The following is a 23677-nucleotide window of genomic DNA, read 5'->3' on the forward strand; positions in this document are numbered from 1 at the left end:
GCTGGCTCTCTGCGCAAGCGTGTGGCCTACGATCGAGGAGGGAAAGAGAACAGGGGGGCAGCAGCTGCATGTGAAAAACACACCACACACACACACTCATGCTCACACACACATCACACTCACACTCACACTCACGCTCACAAACACACAAACAATCACACACAATCACACGCTCACATACAGTACATATGACACACACACACACCGCCGCGGTGGTTAAGTGAAGACAGCGGACGCTTCTGTTTCAGAGTGTGTGTGAGTTTATGTACAGTAAGGCAACAGAGTGGTGTGACAGCAAAGGGCTCAAACACACAGAGGCGCAGAGGCGCACCGACGGGCTCTGAACTCCGGCCCGGTCCCGAGCGCTGCAGACGGGCGCTGTCCAGTCCCCCCCGCGCGGAGCCTCAGGACTGCGGCGGCGAGCTGATCCACTCCACCAGGCTCCTCTCGGGCAGGCAGCGCCCCCTGGTGGGCTGTGGCCTCAGCGGCTCGCCCCGGCTGTCGCAGCGGGGCAGGAGGGGGAACGGCTCCCGCCCCGGGGGGCCGTCCTGGGGCAGGGGGGCTCCGACGCTGTCCAGGAGCTCCCAGGGAGGCGGCTCCTCCTCCTGGGCAGAGTCTCTGAGCCGCAGCCACGACGGAGCGCAGGCGCTGTCCTCCAGCACTGAGGGGTCACTCGGACTGCCCCCAACCTCCGGCGCCTCCTGCTGGCCGAGTCCGACCCCCGATTCCCCGAGTCCCGGCCAGGAGTCCGTCCCGCCCCCCGCCGTGACACAGCCGCCAGCCCTCGTCTCTGGTTGGCCGACGCCGTAGGCCCGCGCCGCTGATTGGTCCCTGCATGCGGGTGGGCTCCTCCTGCTGGCTCCTGATTGGCTGCTGCTCTTGCCCAGCAGCCCCGACCTCTCACTGTCCACGGGGATGTTGGGATGGAAGGAGTCCGGAGCCACACGGCTGCCCGTCCAGAGCACGTTGTCCAACCCCAGACTGGGCCGGCGGTCTGACAGAGAGAGGAAGAGGGTCAATAGCTCAGCAGCTCGTTAAACCCCGCCCACAACTTTCCATTCAGGGCCGTGACTGGCCAGTCCCCACGCCCATCACCCTGCTCAGCCAGGCCACGTGAGCAGTGTGTTAATACTGTAACGACAGCCCGCCGCACGCTCTCTGAGTGAAGTGCACCGGCATGACTGGTGGCTTCTGTCAGTGTTTCTGCACCAGGACACCAGATGACACTCCCTGCACATTCCGGTCCACCCCGCGACACTGTGGCTTCAGTCGCGACCAGCTGGGGGGGCGTACCTGTGCAGGTCGACCCGGGCGCTGACCCCTGGTCCGGGACGCTGCTGCTGCCGTGGGGGCTCTGGGGCTCCCCCCTCTCCTGGTCCTCCATGACCCGGCCCAGGGGAGCGCCACGCGCGCTCTCCTTGTGGCGCACGCAGTGCAGCGCGTCCGTGATCCAGCGCACACTGCGCCACAGGGAGTCCAGGTGCTGCGGAGACAGACAGGGGCACAGTCACGGGGACTGTCAAACACCGGACTGGACTCTCTCACACCAGACTGGACTGGGCTCTCTCAAACCGGACTGGACTCTCTCACACCGGACTGGACTCTCTCACACCAGAGTGGACTGGACTCTCTCACACCGGACTGGACTCTCTCACACTGGACTGGACTGGACTCTCTCACACACAGACTGGACTGGGCTCTCTCACACCAGACTGGACTGGACTCTCTCACACCGGACTGGACTCTCTCACACTGGACTGGACTGGACTCTCTCACACACAGACTCTGGTCTGTATTTATTACCCACTTTGCTCTTCCTGCACAGTGAACCACAGAACCACAGAAATCTTTCAGGAAGCTACTGTGGGAGTCATCGGACTTGTGTACTGAAGCTATGAGGGGGTCGTTCCGCCCAGTCTGGGTGAGTGTCTAGGAAACCGCTGCATGAAGAGACAGACCTGGGTCAGCTGCAGCACCTGGTCCAGCCTGTCCTTGGCCTCCTGCACCTCCCGCCTGTCCAGCGCCTCCCTCAGGGCCTGCTGGGACAGCTGGGCATCCAGCTCCAGCAGCAGGGAGGCCTGGCAGTACTGAGAGAAGAACTCCTGCTCATAGGCTGAGAAGTGGACTGGGGCAGAGAGAGAGAGGGGCAGTACGGTCAGATGCACAGGCAGAGAATTTGGAGTAAGTTAAGGAGTGCTGTGTGTGATATGCGTGGTGTGCTCAGTGTGAGTGCTGTGTGTGATATGCGTGGTGTGCTCAGTGTGAGTGCTGTGTGTGATATGCGTGGTGTGCTCAGTGTGAGTGCTGTGTGTGATATGCGTGGTGTGCTCAGTGTGAGTGCTGTGTGTGATATGCGTGGTGTGCTCAGTGTGAGTGCTGTGTGTGATATGCGTGGTGTGCTCAGTGTGAGTGCTGTGTGTGATATGCGTGGTGTGCTCAGTGTGAGTGCTGTGTGTGATATGCGTGGTGTGCTCAGTGTTAGTGCTGCGTGTGATATGTGTGGTGTGCTCAGTGTGAGTGCTGTGTGTGATATGCGTGGTGTGCTCAGTGTGAGTGCTGTGTGTGATATGCGTGGTGTGCTCAGTGTGAGTGCTGTGTGTGATATGCGTGGTGTGCTCAGTGTGAGTGCTGTGTGTGATATGCGTGGTGTGCTCAGTGTGAGTGCTGTGTGTGATATGCGTGGTGTCCTACCCAGCTCGAAGATCTGCAGAGGCAGGGTGAGGAAGCCGGACAGCGCGCCGTCCTTCCCCGGGGAGGCGCAGAAGTCCTCGGAGGGGGGCAGCAGCAGCAGGAAGGAGACCTGCTGGCCCAGCTGCAGCACTTCCTGTGTGTACAGGCGGTAGCACTGCGCCTGGGGGGAGGAAGGAGCTGTCAGGGCCTCTCTGAGCGCAGGGCCCCGGGGCCACAAGCGCCGCCCGAACACGGCAGCACGAGCCGCCTGTCACAGTCCGAACGGTCCGGTCGGGTAATGTCAGCCCATCGCCAGGAAAGAGCTTCTTCTTGGTCAGAGCCCTGGCATCCTGGATACACAGGGGCACAAGGCGGGATAGCTCCCGGGACAGGACGCCAGTCTGCTGCAGAGGCCGCCACGAACTGGGCCAGCACGTCTTTGAGCGGCGGGTGCGCCTGGCGAAAATCCAGGCGAACACAGGCAGAACATGCAGACTCCACACAGAAGGCAGCCTAGTATGGAGTAACACGCAGGCGTGAAGTTTAACAGCGCTGGTCTGTCGGTCCGCAGCTGTGCCTGTGCTGCGCTGCTGCGCTGGAGACTGGCGATATCGAGGCCCCGAGCGCCGCCTGTCGTTACAGCAGTGTCAGGGGCAGAGGCCACACAGCTCTGCGCTGGGACCCACCAGCAGGCAGGGCTGGCCAGAGGTGTGCAGCCCTTCCAGTAAAGAAGTGGTTAGTGGGGTGACTGTGACCCCAGTGAATCAGAGAGAGAGAGAGGGAGGTGCGCGCCCCCTCTCTTCCCTCCCCGGATCCCCGGACTCGTACCTTGTGCAGCGGGATGTTGAGCTTCGTGAGCAGGTGGGAGACGGCTGCTCTCAGGGACCTGACGAACTCCCCCAGCCCGGGGTCCGGTGGGCCCCGCCCCTCCGCCGCGCCGCGCCCGCACAGGCCCTGCAGCCACGCCCACTCCTCCCTGCGGCGGGAACAGAGGGCGAGGGGTGAGAGGTGAGGGCTGGGGCCGGCGCACTCACTGCCCTGCTTACTGATTGCTGGGATGTGCTGCGACGGCCTCTGTACCGCGACACGTGGGGGTTGTGCCGGACGCGGGCGTGGTACAGCAGGTTGGGCAGCTTGTGTGGCACCAGGACTCGGATCTGATCCACCGAGCTGCACAGCTTCAGCACCCCCACGTAGAGCCCCGGCTGGGCGGTCTGCACGCTGCGCCTGTGATAGCACAGCTTCTCCTGTAGGGGGAGACAGAGGCAATTAACACACTGACACTGTGGCTAACATCACTGACTGTGATAGCACAGCTTCTCCTGTAGGGGGAGACAGAGGCAATTAACACACTGACACTGTGGCTAACATCACTGACTGTGATAGCACAGCTTCTCCTGTAGGGGGAGACAGAAGCAATTAACACACTGACACTGTGGCTAACGTCACTGACTGTGATAGCACAGCTTCTCCTGTAGGGGGAGACAGAAGCAATTAACACACTGACACTGTGGCTAACATCACTGACTGTGATAGCACAGCTTCTCCTGTAGGGGGAGACAGAGACAGTTTAATATTAACACACTGACACTGTGAGAGCACAGGTTTCCCTGTAGAGGGAGACAAAGTCTATATAAACACTGACACTGCAGCCAACATCACTGACTGTGAGAGCAGAGGTTTTCCTGTAGAGGGAGAGAGAGACAACTTAATATTGACCAGCTCAGTTGTCAAAATAATAATAATAATAATAATTGCCTACACTTATATAGCACTTTTCTGGACACTCCACTCAAAGCACTTTGCAGGTAATGGGGATCCCCTCCACCACCACCAATGTGCAGCATCCACCTTGATGGTGGTGACACGGGCATGACAGAACCAGAGCTTGAGAGTGCGTGTGCTGAGATTTAGTCTTCCAGAGACAGACAGAGGGACAGAAGGGTAGTACCTAGAGGGTTTTCAGACAGACAGGATATTCAGCCCGAGTCAGTCAGACTGACAGGCTCTCAGTAACACAGGCAGGCAGACGAGTGGTCAGACGAAAGGCACACCTTGAGGTGCTCGGTCAGCGTGTCGATGGCAGTGGGGTCGGGCAGCAGGTGGCTGCGTTGCCTCTCTCTCTGGAAGCGGGCCAGGGGGGTCCAGCGCAGGGGGTCAGGGGGCGAGAGAGAGGAGCCCTCCCTCAAGGTCACCAGCAGCACGTTCCCCTGCCGGTCCTTAATGGGCTCATGGTACACCTGGCCCAAGTCCACCGTGCCCAGAGAGCTCTGTGTCACCCAGAGAGAGAGGGGTTCATACAGACACACTGACTGGACACTCCAGTACATTAACACTGCACTGAGAGAGAGAGGGGTTAATACAGACACACTGACTGGACACTCCAGTACATTAACACTGCACTGAGAGAGAGGGGTTCATACAGACACACTGACTGGACACTCCAGTACATTAACACTGCACTGAGAGAGAGAGAGAGGGGTTCATACAGACACACTGACTGGACACTCCAGTACATGAACACTGCACTGAGAGAGAGAGGGGTTCATACAGACACACTGACTGGACACTCCAGTACATGAACACTGCACTGAGAGAGAGAGGGGTTAATACAGACACACTGACTGGACACTCCAGTACATTAACACTGCACTGAGAGAGAGGGGTTCATACAGACACACTGACTGGACACTCCAGTACATTAACACTGCACTGAGAGAGAGAGGGGTTCATACAGACACACTGACTGGACACTCCAGTACATTAACACTGCACTGAGAGAGAGAGGGGTTCATACACACACACTGACTGGACACTCCAGTACATTAACACTGCACTGAGAGAGAGAGAGAGGGGTTCATACAGACACACTGACTGGACACTCCAGTACATGAACACTGCACTGAGAGAGAGAGGGGTTCATACAGACACACTGACTGGACACTCCAGTACATGAACACTGCACTGAGAGAGAGGGGTTAATACAGACACACTGACTGGACACTCCAGTACATGAACACTGCACTGAGAGAGAGAGGGGTTAATACAGACACACTGACTGGACACTCCAGTACATTAACACTGCACTGAGAGAGAGAGGGGTTCATACACACACACTGACTGGACACTCCAGTACATGAACACTGCACTGAGAGAGAGAGAGGGGGGTTCATACAGACACACTGACTGGACACTCCAGTACATGAACACTGCACTGAGAGAGAGAGGGGTTAATACAGACACACTGACCTGTAGCTGGGAGACGGCCAGCAGGATCTTCTGTCGGGTCTGCAGGAGAGAGGAGGAGGAGGACAGGGAAGAGGTCATGGCCTGCTGCAGCCAGGAGACGTCCTTCCAGGCGCAGGACAGCTGAGGACAGGGAGGAGGAAGGCAAAGTAGTCACTACAAGCCCACAGCCGGGAAATGTCACTCACTGTCCACAGTCGCTCACTGTTCGGCTCCCTACTGTCTGGGACAACCCAGCCGCAGAAAGGAGGAGAGAGGGCTGGACACAGGGAGAGAAGGAGAGCCAGGGAAAGACAGACAGGGACTGAGACAGCTCCTCCTGCGTGGCCCTGTGATTGACAGCTGACCTTGGCGAACCAGAGGAAGTCCTGCGTGACGGAGGTGGAGCAGCTGTGGATCTCCACCAATGGGATCTGCTCCTCGGCTGTGACCAGGATGTTGTCCTTGTGGTAGAAGACAGCGGCCAGGTACACTCCCCTGAGACAGAGACTGACGTTACCGCCCCGAATTAACGAACTGATCCGCGAGCCTGGGTTTAATCACTCCCCTGACACCTAACCTTAACACTAACCCCTGACCCTTACCCTAAACCCGTGATCGTAACCCTAAACCTTATCCCAACTCCTTACCCCTAATTTCTCAATGAGGAGAGGGATCAGTTTCGATGGAGCAGGGTCAGTGTCAGTGGGGAGAGGGGTCAGGGGTCAGTCTCAGTGGGGAAGGGTCAGGGGTCAGTGGGAATAGGGGTCAGTCTCAGTGGGGACAGCGGTCAGTGGTCACTCTCAGTGGAGAGAGGACTCACCTCTGCAGGCTGCGCACAAACTTGGTGGCCGACTGGAAGAGGTGCTTGAGGCTGCGAGACACAGACAGCTTCTTGCTGGGGGTGTGAACCCTGGACGTCTCTGCAGGCAGAGGGACAGTGTGTGAGTGAGTGTGAGTGTGTGTGTCTGTGCACGAGTGTGTGTTTGTGTGAGCCTGTGCGCACCTGTGTGTCTGTGCACGAGTGTGTGTGTGAGCAAATGTGAGCGAGTGTGTAGATGTGTGCATGCGTGTGTGTATTCAAGTATATGAGCATGCGTGTGGGTGTGAGTAAGCATGTGTATAAAGCGTGTGTAAGTGTAACCGTGTGTGAAAGCATGTGTAAGCATGTGCCAGCCCAGTGTCACCTATGAAGTAGCCCCGGTACTGCGGGTCCTGGATCTGCTCCAGCAGTTTCCTGACTCCGGTCGCCTGCTCCCGGCTCCTCTGCTTCACACCGCAGCACTGCGTCCAGCCTGTAGGGGGCGACAGAGCACAGCATGCTTACGACATGCACACTGTTGCTGGGGTTCCTGCAATACTAATATACCGACAGAGCCCTCACTCACAGCAGAGATAGAGTGCTGAGTCCCTGTCATGTTATCACAGACCCTACAATATCAATACAGTTCAGTGTCCCTGTAACTGTAACAGATCAATGGAGTGATTGGCAATATGGAGCCTCTGTTCTTTTTGAGGGATCCCCTCTCAGTTTAAATTTCAGATAAAAAATCAATCAATTACAACATCCTTGCAGTGTTCTGAAAATCAGGTTTCTAAGATGTACGGTATCTGACCATATCTTGATCAGGCTCAGTCTCAGAGGCAGCCTGCACTTCCTGATACTCACTGGAGGGGGCAGCACTGGGGGGGCTGGAGCTCTGAGCTGGACCATATCCCTTCACATTGTAGGCCGACACCCTGACGAAGTACAGTCCTCCCTGGAACACACAGACACACACAGTGACGCACACACAGAGGCACACACATGCACAGACAGACATACTGACTGGACACTCACAGTCCCAGCTGTGGTCAGTCTCGTGATACTGACTGGACTCTCACAGTCCCAGTCACAGTGTCCTACTGTGGTCAGCCCAGTGATACTGACTGGACTCTCACAGCCCCAGTCACAGTGTCTTACTGTGGTCAGCCCAGTGATACTGACTGGACTCTCACAGTCCCAGTGACAGTGTCTTACTGTGGTCAGTCCGGTGATGATGAAGTGCAGATTCTTTGTGTCGTGAACCAGCACTGAGCCACAAAGGGGGTCAAAGGTCGCTGACGAGCTCCATTCCACTGTACCAAAGAAGACAGAGACACAGCATTGAGTTACAGGAGCTATCTGTGTATTCGTACCATCAACACTGACTCTACTATAGACCCAGACTGGGCTGTGTATTAACACATCAACACTGACTCTGCTATAGACCCAGACTGGGCTGTGTATTAACACATCAACACTGACTCTGCTATAGACCCAGACTGGGCTGTGTATTAACACATCAACACTGACTCTGCTATAGACCCAGACTGGGCTGTGTATTAACACATCAACACTGACTCTGCTATAGACCCAGACTGGGCTGTGTATTATTAACATTAACACTGACTCTGCTATAGACCCAGACTGGGCTGTGTATTAACACATCAACAGTGACTCTGCTATAGACCCAGACTGGGCTGTGTATTAACACATCAACACTGACTCTACTATAGACCCAGACTGGGCTGTGTATTAACACATCAACAGTGACTCTGCTATAGACCCAGACTGGGCTGTGTATTAACACATCAACACTGACTCTACTGTAGACCCAGACTGGGCTGTGTATTAACACATCAACACTGACTCTACTGTAGACCCAGACTGGGCTGTGTATTAACACATCAACACTGACTCTGCTGTAGACCCAGACTGGGCTGTGTATTAACACATCAACACTGACTCTGCTGTAGACCCAGACTGGGCTGTGTATTAACACATCAACACTGACTCTGCTATAGACCCAGACTGGGCTGTGTATTAACACATCAACACTGACTCTGCTATAGACCCAGACTGGGCTGTGTATTAACACATCAACACTGACTCTGCTATAGACCCAGACTGGGCTGTGTATTAACACATCAACACTGACTCTGCTATAGACCCAGACTGGGCTGTGTATTAACACATCAACACTGACTCTACTATAGACCCAGACTGGGCTGTGTATTAACACATCAACAGTGACTCTGCTATAGACCCAGACTGGGCTGTGTATTAACACATCAACACTGACTCTACTGTAGACCCAGACTGGGCTGTGTATTAACACATCAACACTGACTCTACTGTAGACCCAGACTGGGCTGTGTATTAACACATCAACACTGACTCTGCTGTAGACCCAGACTGGGCTGTGTATTAACACATCAACACTGACTCTGCTATAGACCCAGACTGGGCTGTGTATTAACACATCAACACTGACTCTACTATAGACCCAGACTGGGCTGTGTATTAACACATCAACACTGACTCTGCTATAGACCCAGACTGGGCTGTGTATTAACACATCAACACTGACTCTGCTATAGACCCAGACTGGGCTGTGTATTAACACATCAACACTGACTCTACTGTAGACCCAGACTGGGCTGTGTATTAACACATCAACACTGACTCTACTGTAGACCCAGACTGGGCTGTGTATTAACACATCAACACTGACTCTGCTATAGACCCAGACTGGGCTGTGTATTAACACATCAACACTGACTCTGCTATAGACCCAGACTGGGCTGTGTATTAACACATCAACACTGACTCTACTATAGACCCAGACTGGGCTGTGTATTAACACATCAACACTGACTCTGCTATAGACCCAGACTGGGCTGTGTATTAACACATCAACACTGACTCTGCTATAGACCCAGACTGGGCTGTGTATTAACACCATCAACACTGACTCTGCTATAGACCCAGACTGGGCTGTGTATTAACACATCAACACTGACTCTGCTATAGACCCAGACTGGGCTGTGTATTAACACATCAACACTGACTCTGCTATAGACCCAGACTGGGCTGTGTATTAACACATCAACACTGACTCTGCTATAGACCCAGACTGGGCTGTGTATTAACACATCAACACTGACTCTGCTGTAGACCCAGACTGGGCTGTGTATTAACACATCAACACTGACTCTGCTATAGACCCAGACTGGGCTGTGTATTAACACATCAACACTGACTCTGCTATAGACCCAGACTGGGCTGTGTATTAACACATCAACACTGACTCTGCTATAGACCCAGACTGGGCTGTGTATTAACACATCAACACTGACTCTACTGTAGACCCAGACTGGGCTGTGTATTAACACATCAACACTTACTCTGCTGTAGACCCAGACTGGGCTGTGTATTAACACATCAACACTGACTCTGCTATAGACCCAGACTGGGCTGTGTATTAACACATCAACACTGACTCTGCTATAGACCCAGACTGGGCTGTGTATTAACACCATCAACACTGACTCTGCTATAGACGCAGACTGGGCTGTGTATTAACACATCAACACTGACTCTGCTATAGACCCAGACTGGGCTGTGTATTAACACATCAACACTGACTCTGCTATAGACCCAGACTGGGCTGTGTATTAACACATCAACACTGACTCTGCTATAGACCCAGACTGGGCTGTGTATTAACACATCAACACTGACTCTGCTATAGACCCAGACTGGGCTGTGTATTATTAACATTAACACTGACTCTGCTATAGACCCAGACTGGGCTGTGTATTAACACCATCAACACTGACTCTGCTATAGACCCAGACTGGGCTGTGTATTAACACCATCAACACTGACTCTGCTATAGACCCAGACTGGGCTGTGTATTAACACATCAACACTGACTCTGCTATAGACCCAGACTGGGCTGTGTATTAACACATCAACACTGACTCTGCTATAGACCCAGACTGGGCTGTGTATTATTAACATTATTAACACTTCTCCCCATGTAGACCCCACCTCTGTAGTGGGTGATGAGCCCAGTGACGGTGCCCTCTGGCTCCCTGAAGGACACGGTCAGCGAGGTGGCACTGGACACCAGCAAGCTCACGTTACTGGGAGGGCCAGGCAGCACTGGGTGACAGAGAGAGATCAATACACTGTTTACATGCGCTACAGCAACAGAAAAAAATCTGTATCTAATCATTAAAACTAGCTTTACTCCAGTCCGGTCCAGTTCACATGATCCCAGCGTAGTCCTGTCCAGCGACACAATGTCCGTCACAGTCCTGAACGCAGTCCAGACCAGTCAAGCTGAACGCAGCCCAGCCCAGTCAAGCTGAACGGAGATCAGCCCAGTCCACTCTGATCTAGCCCAGAGCAGCCCAGTCCGCTCAGCCCACATCAGGCTCATTGAGGTCCACTGTTGTCCAGTCCAGCTCAGACCAGTCCAGTCCAATCCACTAAACCCGTCACCCTGTAGCAGCAGGGCCCGGTGCGACCCGGTCCGGCCCAGCCCCGTACCTGTGCGGGCGAAGTTCTCCCTCATGCGGCAGTAGAGCTGGTACCTCAGGGTCCAGACCCGCAGCTGCTTCTGGGTGTCCTGCTGCGCCTCCGGGGGGCCCGTGCACACGGCGTCCTTCAGCTCGGCCACACACCTCCCCGCCGTGCGCACCAGCGCCTGCAGCTTCACGGACCAGTCCGCTGGGCTGCACACTGGCACACGGCACAGGGCCATTAACACAGGCACAGGGCCATTAACACGGGCACCATTAATATCAGCACAGGACCATTAACTCAGACACAGAGCCATTAACTCCGGCACAGGGCCATTAACACAGGCACAGGGCCATTAAAACAGGCACAGAGTCATCAGAATCGGCATAGAGCCATTAATACAGGCACAGAGTCATTGATACACAGCAACACAAGCACAGAGCTATTAACACAGGCACAGAGTCATTGATACACAGCAGCACAAGCACAGAGCTATTAACACAGGCACAGAGTCGGTGATACACAGCAACACAAGCACAGAGCTATTAACACAGGCACAGAGTCAGTGATAAACAGCAGCACAAGCACAGAGCCATTAACACAGGCACAGAGTCGGTGATACACAGCAGCACAAGCACAGAGCCATTAACACAGGCACAGAGTCAGTGATACACAGCAGCACAAGCACAGAGCTATTAACACAGGCACAGAGTCGGTGATACACAGCAGCACAAGCACAGAGCTATTAACACAGGCACAGAGTCGGTGATACACAGCAGCACAAGCACAGAGCTATTAACACAGGCACAGAGTCGGTGATACACAGCAGCACAAGCACAGAGCCCTTAACACAGGCACAGAGTCAGTGATACACAGCAGCACAAGCACAGAGCTATTAACACAGGCACAGAGTCATTGATACACAGCAGCACAAGCACAGAGCCATTAAGACGCAGCGACTCCGGCACACAGGGCCAGACTGTCACTCACAGAGTGGGTTTTCCCGGGCTCCGGCTCGGATCAGTATTCGGAGCAGCGGGGTGCTCAGAGTGAGGGCGGCCACGTCCAGGGGGACCAGCCCCTGGGGAGACAGCGCGTTCACCTCCCTCTGCTGGGACAGCATCTCCTGCACCGCCAGGGTGTCCTCGTTCTCCACCGCCTCCCACAGAGACGGGTACTGGGGGGGGCAGAGCAGGAGCAGGTCAATACTGTCTCACTGGACACCACTGTCCACCCCGTCCCTGAGGGCCTGGGGCACAGAGACACACTGGCACAGAGCAGAGAGACACAGGGGACAGGTGTGGAGGGAGAGAGGAGGAGGGAGAGAGGAGATTGATGTGGAGGGAAAGGAGATGGAGGGAGAGAGGAGGCGACAGCAGCAGAGAGAGGAGGCGGGCTCTCACCAGGGGCGTGTCCTTGTTGTGCCGGCCGGAGCTCTGCGATTGGTCTCCCTGGGAGGTCTCCCCGCCCCTCAGCCTGACGGACAGGTTCCGGTAGATGCGTTTCGGGGAGACGGGCCCCAGGGAGCGGCGGCGCAGGGGGGGCTCTCGGGCCGGCAGGGCCATCGTGCTCCGGGAGCACAGCGGCTCGGCACTCCGACGGGGACACCGGGACACTCCCCTCTCTCCTCCTGGGAACAGCAAGGAGACCGTGATTCCAGCAGCGGCCTGCAGGGGGCGATCCCTGTCTGCAGCTTAGCGTGCTCGCGGTGACCCCTGAGCGCCGACCCGGTCCCAAACCCAGAGCCCGGCAGGATTTCCTACAGGATGTGGGATTCTCTGCATCACCACAGCTGCAGAACTGCAGAACGACCTCGACCCGTCCAGAACCGCCCAGTCCGAGCACAGGAAGACCGACCCAGTCCTGGGGAGGCGGGCATCACGGGTTTAACACAGAACCGAACAGGCGGAGCTCTCTGGCCCAGGTGGGGCCCGGTCCAGCCTGCGGGCCGCACTCTCAATACCCACGAGTCCCTGTGCTGATGGGCAACAGCTGCAGAGCCTGGGAAAGGCGTTCCGCCCGTCCGGGGACCAGGCTAGGATTCCCCCAGGGGCTCGGCATGAACGCGCTCATGAATAGATCCTGCCTGGTGTTGATCCCGACATGGAAAAGTCTTTGTTCTCGGGGGAGCAGACCAGCTGGTGCGGCGCGACGACAGAGGTGCTTCGGGGAGAGCAGGGCTCCCAGCTGCCGGTCTGCACACGGAGAGGAGAGGAGAGGAGAGGAGAGGAGACAGCCCCCCTGCCCTGGGCTCGTGTGGAGGAGGGGCAGGGACGAGCGACACTGCAGCCTGTGTCCAGGCCCCTCCTCGCTGTACACAGTCCTGCACCTCAGTGGGTTGATGGAGTTTGATAACGCCTGTTCAGGAGGCACAACCACACGACCGCGCTCTGGCCAGGAGGTCAACCTCAGTCGAGCGGGGTCACTAGACACCCCCTTATCCCGTCAGGAGACCGTATTCCCAGTGAAGCTGAGTAACGGATTGGTTGACTGGTGAAGGGTTAGAAGGCACATCCCCACCCAGGCGACATCAGGACGAGAGCAGAGAGCAGAGGAAGGAGAGGAAGGAGAGGAAGGAGAGGGTGATGGCGTCTCCCCGCAGGCTTGCAGCAGGGACCCCCTGCGTCTCTGAGCACCTGCTCCTCCTGGGTGGGGGGGGTTGGGGGGCCACCTCCGGACCACTCTTGGAGTGTCAAGACAAGGAAAAGGGCAACATCCCCAGGGAAAACTGGGATTCTCCTGCTGAAGGGGAATTCCTTCCCTGTGGGACACCTCCACGCAGCAGGAGGCTGGTGCTGGGACTGCCAGGGTGCCGGGTTCGAGCCCTGGCTGGGGCCTCAGGGCCCCGGCTCCCAGCTCCGACCGAGCCGCGGGCTGGCGGACCCGACGGACTGAGGCAAGGGGCAGCGTCGACGAGCAATCTGTGGGCCAGTCGCCCGGCGTGCTGGAGCCGCGCCTGCCTGCGGGCAGCGCCCACACAGCGGGGATTTTTAGCCCTGTGCTCCTGCTGGGAGGGGCCACCTGCGCCGGGACAGACACTCCAGCCGGCCGGCGTCGGGATAGCGCCTCCTGCAGCAGGGCTGACAGCCTGAGCCAGCCCTCGTCCCGGGACACGCCTCCCACCCACTGCCCGCTCCCGCTCCCGAGTCCTGGGAATCTCGGAGCCTCTCCTGGTGTCGGATGGCCCAGCGAGCGGGTTGCCGCGGAGACGCTCCCTGACGTCACCATGGGGGGGGCCGCAGCGCTCGATAAGAGACAATAGCCCACCTGTTATTGTCTGAGGCGCGCTGCGAAACCACACAGCCTGTGTCTACAGCCGCCTGCGGAGCACAGAAATAGGCCCTGAGCTGTTTCCGAAACCGCTGCTGGGCTTCTGCGCTTTCCGAGCAGCGACAGCCCCCCCAGCTCTCTCCCACTCGCCTCTTGCCCTGAGCTGCGCAGGAAACCGCGAGCTGTATCTCCAGCTGCTGAGCAGGGCTGGAAATGACTCAGGGAGGAGGAGGAGGAGGAGGAGGAGGAGGAGGAAGGGGAGTCGATATTCGTGCAGAGCCTCCTAGCGCCTCCCAGTGCACTCTCCTGCTGGAGGGGGGGGGGGGTACTGGGCACGTCCTCAAACCTGCAGGAGGCACAATCCGTGCAGTGTGCTCCGAGAGAGCTGTGGTCGTGCACCGACAGCTGCCCCCCCCCCAACACAGTTAAAATTTTGACCCCAGCTAGGGTAATACAGCTGGGCGGCACGAGGAAGAGGATGCTGGAAGAGGAAGAGGCAGGGACACCTTCGTGAGCTCTGGCCGGTTTCATTTCAACCTGACCGCTCTGGCTCTCTGGCAGCGGAGAGGCTGTAGAACTCTGTCCTGCCTTCTCTTGCAGAAGCCCCAGAGGGGAGGCCTGTTACACACACCCACACCTCTTCCAGTAAAGAAGTGTTTCCTGGTGGCCATCATCCTGCGGGTCTGAATCTCCCATAGTGCCTCTTTCTTCTAGCGGTACAGATTGATGGAGTGTTTGACTTGCCAGGTATAATCTGCTGTGCTGTTGCCTCTCCACCTACTCATCTGTCATCTGCAAATTTAACTCGTCTGCTAACTGTACCACAGCACACAGCACATAGAATAGGACTTACAACAGGCCTCAAGCAGAGCTCTGCTGCACATCCCTGCTACACCTGTCCAATCACACACACACACACACCTGGTACACCTGTCCGATCACACACACACCTGCTACACACCTGTGTCCAATCACACACACAACTGCTACACCTGTCCAATCACACACACACACACACCTGCTACACACCTGTGTCCAATCACACACACAACTGCTACACCTGTCCAATCACACACACACACCTGCTACACACCTGTGTCCAATCACACACACAACTGCTACACCTGTCCAATCACACACACACACCTGCTACACACCTGTGTCCAATCACACACACAACTGCTACACCTGTCCAATCACTCACACCTCAGCCCTTAACACACCACATCACTCCCTCAGCCCTTAACACACCACTTCCCTCCAGCCGGGAGTGATCAGCTGCTGAGTGACCCAGTCCTCTCAGGCGACTACAGGCTCTGCCCGCCTGCCTGCTGTACCCGCCCGCGCCAGCAGGGGGCAGCACTCGGGAGCCCTCCGCCGAAGTTCTGTTTCCAGACGAAACGCATTCCGTTATGTAAGACAGCCGTGTGGCGCTGGGAGCCCGAGAGCACAAACACGCAGCCCGAGAGGGTCTCGTCGTGACTGTCACGGCACCTCCGTGGGGTCCACGGTGACCCTTCCGCCCGAATGAAGCGTTCATGCCCAGATGACGACGAGGCGGCGTGCTGACTTACAGTACAGTAACCTGTGCTGGATTATCCCCGTGGTACACAGTTCTCTCTAATAAACCGGGGTACACTGTTCGCTAAAATAACGGACACGCGATGACCTACTGCAATAACGTAGACTAAGGAAGACGCTCTGCAGTCATAAAGTAAACTAGGGTACACTGCTCTCGACCGTAGGAATTACAGTGTGCTGTAACAGTGTATTGTGGTAAACTATGGTACTCGGCGACCATGATTAAAACCCACAGAACATTCTGTTGCACCTGATGTCGTATTGCAGTCAGGCGCCGTGTAACACAGCACACCGCAATAACGATGAAGACCCCGTGAGAACACGATGCCGTACTTTTTTAAAGCTGTACTGTGGTAAAGCGCGGTACAATACGGTTGCAGCTTGATCGGGGTTCACGCTAACAAACTCCCTCCGTTTGCACGGGTGCTGTCGAGCTGTGGCGCGTGGACGTGTCGTGGCATTTAAGATGCAGCGCTGTGCGCGGCGGACAGGAATCACGCAGGTGTCCTCCTCTCTCCGTCTCCGTCTCTGTCTCTGTCGAGTCTGACTCCCGGAGCCAGGCGGCACACAGGCGGACTCACCCCTCGCCCAGGGACCCTCTGCTCGCTGCTCCTGTAGTCGCCCCAGCCGGGCCCGAACTGGAAACCGAACCAGCCCGCGCGGAAATGCCCCCGGTGGCCGCTGTACTCCGCTCTCTCCCGGGGGCGAGTGAGGACAGGGGCGGGGAGGCAGGCGCAGAGCAAGCCCGCACTCTCTCTCGCTCTGACGCTGCGCCTGTGGTGACTGCAAGCCGCAGGCGCGCTGCTGGCGCCGGACTCGCGATGTGAATCGCCCGCGTCTTCCCGGAACCCGGAGGTACCCCGGGGAGGGAGGGGTCTCTCTCGGGGAGCGGCGGGGCGCGCTTCTGAAACCCCCTGCCGGGGCTGGAGGAGCTCCGGGTGCCGCAACCCCACCTGCCCTCGTCCGGCACCTCGTCCCCCCGGGGTCCGTGCCCTCGGAGGGTCGTGGGCGGATTGCGAAGCGAGACCCGTCAGGAGTCGGCCGTGCCGGAGCTGTAATAAAGGCAGCAATGACACCTGTGATGTCCAGGACTGCGGAAGTCCGACATTCCGCCCTGCACGCCCCTCTCTGATACCCTTGGGGACAGAGTTCCAGAGCGCAGGGGCGCAGCAGGAGAAGCCCTGTCACCCCTAGAGTGCAGACGGACTTGGGGGACAGACAGGAGAGCAGAGTTAGCAGAGCGAGGGCTGTGAGGTGGGGAGCAGGGCGATAGCAGCTCAGACAGGTGTTCAGGTGCCATGCAGAGCCGTGTGGGTGAGCAGGAGGATTTTGAAAGCCGATAGGCAGCCAGTGCAGGGACTCCAGGACAGGAGTGATGTGATCACTTGCACTAGACCTGTGACATCCTGCGACATTTTGGGTCACATTCTGTGCAGAATAACAGTGTTTTGATCCCAACCCAGTTAGACAACCAGTAACACAGGCACAAAATACAGCCACTGTGGCTACAAGACAGGCACTCTGCTACACTGTCTTACACAGTACGTACCTTTAATAATTACTGCAAGACAGACATCCGGTTCTGAAATGCCATTTGCCAGGCCCTGTGGTTTTATGGATGTTTATTTATTAATACATTATATTAATATTGTTATTTTATTTAATTTGATCATTTACTCCTTCCTAAACCCCTGGAATAAGCGAACAAGCCGAATAATTCAATCCTAACACCAAGAAAGCCTACAGTACGCAGCGCACTGAAACTCTGCATCAAAGGGTCGAATGACACGACCACGCTGGATGAAACACGGAGCTGAGTAAGAAAACACTCCAACCTGACCCGTCCTGATGATGAAATATTTCTAACAGCACACCGTAACACTGTCTCTGTTGTCCAGGCTGGGCGCGGTGATGTGCAGTATTGTTTATAAACACACAGCGGTGTTTGGTATGAACACTCAAGCATCCTTCTGCAGGGCCTGACTCAGACGCAGGCCGGCCCTGCTGGGAGCGCCGGAGACGATCAGACCGTGGGCTGCGCGCGTGCTTGCGGGGGGTGATGTTTATTTTCGATGCGTCTATGAATAGAAGCGCGTTTCTAAGTATTGGAAATGTTCCGCAAGCTCGGGGATTCACCTGTCTGCCTCTCCTCCCCCCCTCCGGCCCCCGCCTCCCGGTTTCCGGTCGGTGTGAGGGCTGTCTGCGGGCGCGAGGCGCGGGTCGGAACCCACCCGAACCGGCCGCCCCGCGTGCCGGAACGCGGCGGCTCCGCTTGCAGGGGTCGGGTCGCGAGCGTGCCTGTGACGTCGGTCTATCTCTCCTGCGTGTGTGTGTGTGGGCCCGGCCAGACTGTATTTACAGAAAACTCCCCGCCACACGTACAAGAACAGGCACGGCTTCTGCAGAACTCGGCCTCTGACGCCATTCAGGATGTGGTTTCTATTGCTAAGCGAAAAAAAACATAAACGCAGAACCTGCTTTTGAAAGAAAGGGGTGATCTTTCACTTTGTCGAAGGAGGGAAAGGACATCACGCGTTCGGGACCTTTCGGCGGGGGTCCTGTGGGAAGACACGTGCCGTGGCCCAGGGTCCCAGGATGACGGCGATGTCAGTGTGCTCATGCCTGCCCGGGAGAGGGACTGGAGCAGGGAGACGGCTGTCTGCAGCTCCCTGCACCTCGGGGTGAACCTTCTGAACCTTCGCAGGAGGAGTCCTGTAATTGAACTGTCTGTGTTTTCTGCCCCTGTAGATCAGGGCTCTGGGCAGTCTGGGCCTGTAGATCAGTGCTCTGGGCAGTCTGCCCCTGTAAATCAGGGCTCTGGGCAGTCTGGGCCTGTAGATCAGGGCTCTGGGCAGCCTGCCCCTGTGTATCAGTGCGCTTTGCATCCTGCCTGTGTGCATCTGTGCTCTGTGCTGCTCTGGGCAGCCTGCGCCTGTGTATCAGTGCGCTTTGCATACTGCCTGTGTCCATCTGTGCTCTGTGCTCCTCTGGGCAGCCTGTGCCTGTGTATCAGTGCGCTTTGCATACTGCCTGTGTCCATCTGTGCTCTGTGCAGACGGATCTGCTCAAAACTGTGCAGTTTCCAGCCTCTGTGCTTGTCCAGCCTCACACCTGCCGACTGCCCCGCGCTGCAACGCCAAGCACTCCAGTTTGACCATTGTCGTCTTTCTAACAGAACAAGGCAAATCGTTTCACCTTAACGATTAAAAACAAACAATGCACACGGGTTCGGGGAGCTGAAGAACATCACTGAGGGGTTCCGCACATGAAGCAGGAGGTCAGTCGTGTCTGCAGTCTGCGGACATCGGAAAGGAAATCACACGAGACCTCGTCTACGACAGCGCTGGAGTCCCACACGCCCGCGAGCGAGAGCCCCAGGATGGCCACTACTTCTTTAGACGTACTGAAGCGTCTTTCTCCGTGCCCCCCCCACAGTGGACTGAGCCTAGTGTCACCCCAGACTGAAGTGCGTGTGCACCCCGTTATCTGCAGATCCCTGCCGGAGCAGGGCTGCCCGGGGGCTGTTTGCCGACGTGCGCGCTGAGCTGCTGTGGTTTTTCTTGTAATTACCCCCCCCAGCAGTGGTGTGCGTCGTCATGGTAATAAGCAAATTGTGACCTTAAGCATGAAATCAATCCGCAGAGACAAAATAAATAAACAAGCGCACGAACAGACACGCTCACGGCCAGCAAACAGTCGCGTAGCGCAGAGATCAACACACTGGAGGCGTAAAACGCAAATCTTTGGCTCTTTTTTTACATTTCTGTTGAACGACACACACAACACTGACTCGGGGTGAAAGGGTGTCCAAAAAAAAGATGCAAATAAACAGGAAGCAAAAAACCCCAAACAACAGGAGCTCTTGCGCCTAACGCACGCAGACACCCGGCGAGCCCACGTGAAAGCCTCATTGGGCCGAGGAGACGTCAATCAGGCCTGTCCCCGCCTTCGCGCTCGGGCCGCCCCCCTCTGATTGGTCGAACGGGATTTGACGCCGGATCCCTCTTGCCGGCGGGGCGCGCGAGAGCGGCTCCTTCCGGCCGGTGCGCGCTCTAACCGTTAATTCCCGAGTATCTTGTCGTTATTTGTCGAATATTGAAGCGATTCCGTTCAATACGTGACCCACACCCAGCAAACCGGAGAGTCGTCCAGGTTATTTCGTGAGGGACCTGCTTTGCCTAAGTGACATCTGAAGACGCGGAATGGGGTTTTTATCCTGACGGTGAACCGTTGAGCCGGAGGACTGGTGCGAGTCCGGCCCGCGGGCCGACTGTAGATCCCCGAGGGATTCAATTCATCAATTCAACTTTATTGTCATTAAACTTACACAGGTGCATAGTATAGTGAAAAGTGTTTCTCATTAGTCACTAAGGTGCAGTATATAAATAGGACAGAAGATGAGACAATAGACAGTTACAGAATAGCAATAATAGTAACAACATGTAATAACATAACATAAATAACATGTAATCGAAAACTGTGCAAAATTCCGCAAACAGAGAAAATTTAACAGGACAAAAACAGTGCAAGGTAATTCTTGGAACAGTGCAAAAAAAAATAGTGTGGTTAAAAAGTAGTATGGTTAATTAATATTAAATATTATTATGCCTGTTACAATTTTACTGGGCATCCCTCTGGGCAAGAGGGATCTGCTGGTATCTGTGTCCAGACCCTGGGATAGCCGTTAGTTTGCGAGGTCTGTGCTTGACCACGACTCTCATTTCGGTCACCACACCGTCGAATAAGAATAAAAGTAAGAGGCTTCGGCACCAGACGAGAGGCGTGCTGACGCGGGCTCGGGTCTAACGGACAGAGACGCTCCGAGTCGGGTGTCGGCAGCCACCGGTCAGCGGACGTTTCAGTATCTGAGGGGGAGTGTAAACACAGCTCTTGCGGGGCCCGAGGGGCGGCCGGGCCGCATTGTGCTGGATTGTCGGTTTTTCAACTTGCAGATTAACTGCTGCTATCTGGAGACTTCCCAACGCCGCCAGGAGGCCTGAGGGGCCCGACTATAGGCGATGGCGGAGGTGGACGTCGTGTACGAGAAGACCCACCACCGGCACGATCCCCGGTGGGCGGCGCGGGTGGGCCCGGCGGACGGCGGCGTGGCGCTGTGCGTGGCGTGCGTGGTGGAGCTGCTGGGGGACGCGGACTTGGCGGTGAGCGGGGGCGCGCACGCTGCGTGCGTGCGTGCGTGCGTGTGCATGGATACAGTCCCTCAGGTCGAGGGGTAACGCGCTGAAATCACCGGGGACGCGTATCAGGGCTGGAATAAAACCCTGCTTCATCTCCAGATTAATTAGTGCACAAAGACGGAAAACATCTAAGGGTTAATCAGTTCTTATTAGACTATAATGTTGTAACGACAGGCAGGCTTGAAGGAAACCTTGAAACTCGGCCTTTCCAAAGAGCACGGATCTCTGCAGCTTCGGCTCGGAAGTGCAGCCCCGGTGCCTAGCTGATCAGGCGTGTGCACGCAGCGGAATACACGCGGGGGTGCAGATCTGACATGTGTGCGGTTAGGAAGCCGCGGGCTGAGGGCGAGTGCTGGCCCTGCGCCTGCAGAAAACTCCTTATTGCTGTGCAGCTCTGTGCTGTCTTCTCATATAGCCTGTCTCGCACGACTGCTCTCGTTCCGACAGGTCAAGAAAATCTGCACGATGATGTTTTGTTTCTTGCTTAGAAAATGTTTGCCTTAATTTAGCTGAGCGAAAGGGCTTCTGTTTTGGTTTAAGGCGTGCGTGTGCTTGTGGGGGGGGCTTTAAGTACTACATATTGTATTTTACACAGTAGCGCGATTAAATACAATTACATCTTAATTCCATACAGTTACATTGGTGTTCAGTTCCTGTGTTAAGTAAGTGCAAGCATTGAGATGTGGGGTAGTCCTCCTGCAAAATATGTAAAATGAAAAAAAAAACAGTTTGCCTTTCAGCTTTCAGACTCACAGTCTGCTATCTGTGTGAACCACAGAGGGCTTTCTGCTGAGGCTCTCGTCACCAAACTGTAGATAAGAACTGTCGGACCGCAGCGGCTGTGTCTGTGGCCCCCAATGGAGATGCTCTCGGTCAGCTCAGTAGCCTGTGGACTCGCTGCATCGCAGCGGAAACCGTGCAGGATCTCCAGCTGATCGGCCAATAGGAGCAGCTGTGCTTGGTTCTCACCAAGATGGCGCGTGGAGGCCAGCCCTCCAGCTGCGAGATCACAAGCTCACCGAAAGGCTCCCGACAGACAGACAGCCTTGCTGACTAACTCTCATTCTTCACAACACGAAGGTTCCTGACATGGCAGCTCCCCCCTTACCTGTTTCACCCAGGCCTCCGCAAACGTGTCACCAGGGACCTTCAGATCTTTTGCTGAGGGTCAGAGCGCAGGGTCAGCCATTGTAAGGCGCCCCTGAGCTGTTGGGGTTAAGGGCCTTGCTCAGGGGCCCGACGGAGTAGGATTTCTCTGCCGGCCGCGGGATACGAACCGGCAACCTTCCAGCCACAGAGACAGACCCTGAGCCACAGAGCCACCACTCCGCCCATTAGGGGTCAGTCCAGGCACCCAGGGTCGGGTGATTGATTAGGGCTCAGTTCAGTCCCGGAGTCCGTTTGCCCTGCTCCATGTGTCCTGTTTTCTTAACACGCAGAGTGATGCATGCTGGTGCTTGTAGTCTCGGGCAGGGCGGGCGCGTGACGGCTCCCGTCTCTCTCCCGGCCCCCGCAGGTGGTGCGGAAGAGCCACGCCCTCTGCCGCCTCCGCCGCGCCGTCGCGCGGTTCCCCACGGCCACGTGCCAGCTGCTGCTGCAGGAGGAGGGCGCCTGCACCCTCGTCACCGGCACCCTGCTGGGTAAGACGCCTGCGCACGGGCACCAGGCGTGCGGACCGCGGCGGCGCCGTCTGGGGTTTCCCAGTCGGACAGTCATGCCCAGGGCGCAGCGCCCTTGCTCCTTTGCTAAGCTCTGCCGCTGGGCTGCGTCACGGCCACGGTCCTGGTGGAGCTGCCCTGGTATGTCAGCCGAGCCGTGAGGTTGCTGTGAAGCCTGCAGTTCACTGACTGCTGGGAGGCAGACTTCTTCTGCTGGGGTGTCACAGTCATGTCATGGGTCAGCCCGGGTCGGCCCAGGTGAAACAGGGTGCGTGTCTCAGCGCAGGCTGGGTGTGGTTCCTCTGCTGGGGCCAGGTGAACCAGGGTGCGTGTCTCAGCGCAGGCCGGGTGTGGTTCCTCTGCTGGGCCCAGGTGAACCAGGGTGGGTATCTCAGCGCAGGCTGGGTGTGGTTCCTCTGCTGGGGCCAGGTGAACCAGGGTGGGTATCTCAGCGCAGGCCGGGTGTGGTTCCTCTGCTGGGGCCAGGTGAACCAGGGTGCGTGTCTCAGCGCAGGCCGGGTGTGGTTCCTCTGCTGGGGCCAGGTGAACCAGGGTGCGTGTCTCAGCGCAGGCTGGGTGTGGTTCCTCTGCTGGGGCCAGGTGAACCAGGGTGGGTATCTCAGCGCAGGCCGGGTGTGGTTCCTCTGCTGGGGCCAGGTGAACCAGGGTGCGTGTCTCAGCGCAGGCCGGGTATGGTTCCTCTGCTGGGGCCAGGTGAACCAGGGTGCGTGTCTCAGCACAGG

General features: G+C 56.6%; 1 protein-coding gene across 2 annotated transcripts; it reads right to left on the minus strand.

The window, feature by feature from the left end:
* Positions 1-242: 242 nt before the first annotated feature.
* LOC148821525 (ankyrin repeat and fibronectin type-III domain-containing protein 1) lies at positions 243-16898 on the minus strand. Of its 2 annotated transcripts, none has more exons than XM_088930822.1 (18): positions 16663-16898; positions 12634-12860; positions 12221-12407; positions 11258-11449; positions 10754-10867; positions 7916-8013; positions 7565-7655; positions 7083-7190; positions 6719-6818; positions 6264-6393; positions 5920-5958; positions 4725-4940; positions 3751-3917; positions 3499-3646; positions 2692-2851; positions 1959-2125; positions 1294-1483; positions 243-994 (listed from the first exon to the last, which is right to left on the minus strand). In XM_088930822.1, exons 2-18 carry the CDS (start codon positions 12793-12795, stop codon positions 405-407), a joined length of 2859 nt encoding a protein of 952 aa, XP_088786948.1. In that variant the 5' UTR covers positions 12796-12860; positions 16663-16898; the 3' UTR covers positions 243-404. The 2 variants fall into 2 exon arrangements, with proteins under 2 accessions (XP_088786948.1, XP_088786947.1); XM_088930821.1 differs by having other exon boundaries at positions 5920-6039.
* Positions 16899-23677: the final 6779 nt, after the last annotated feature.

The sequence above is a fragment of the Atractosteus spatula genome, chromosome 13 (genome assembly GCF_055471065.1).
Source record: "Atractosteus spatula isolate fAtrSpa1 chromosome 13, fAtrSpa1.hap1, whole genome shotgun sequence".
Classification (NCBI taxonomy): Eukaryota; Metazoa; Chordata; class Actinopteri; order Semionotiformes; family Lepisosteidae; genus Atractosteus; species Atractosteus spatula.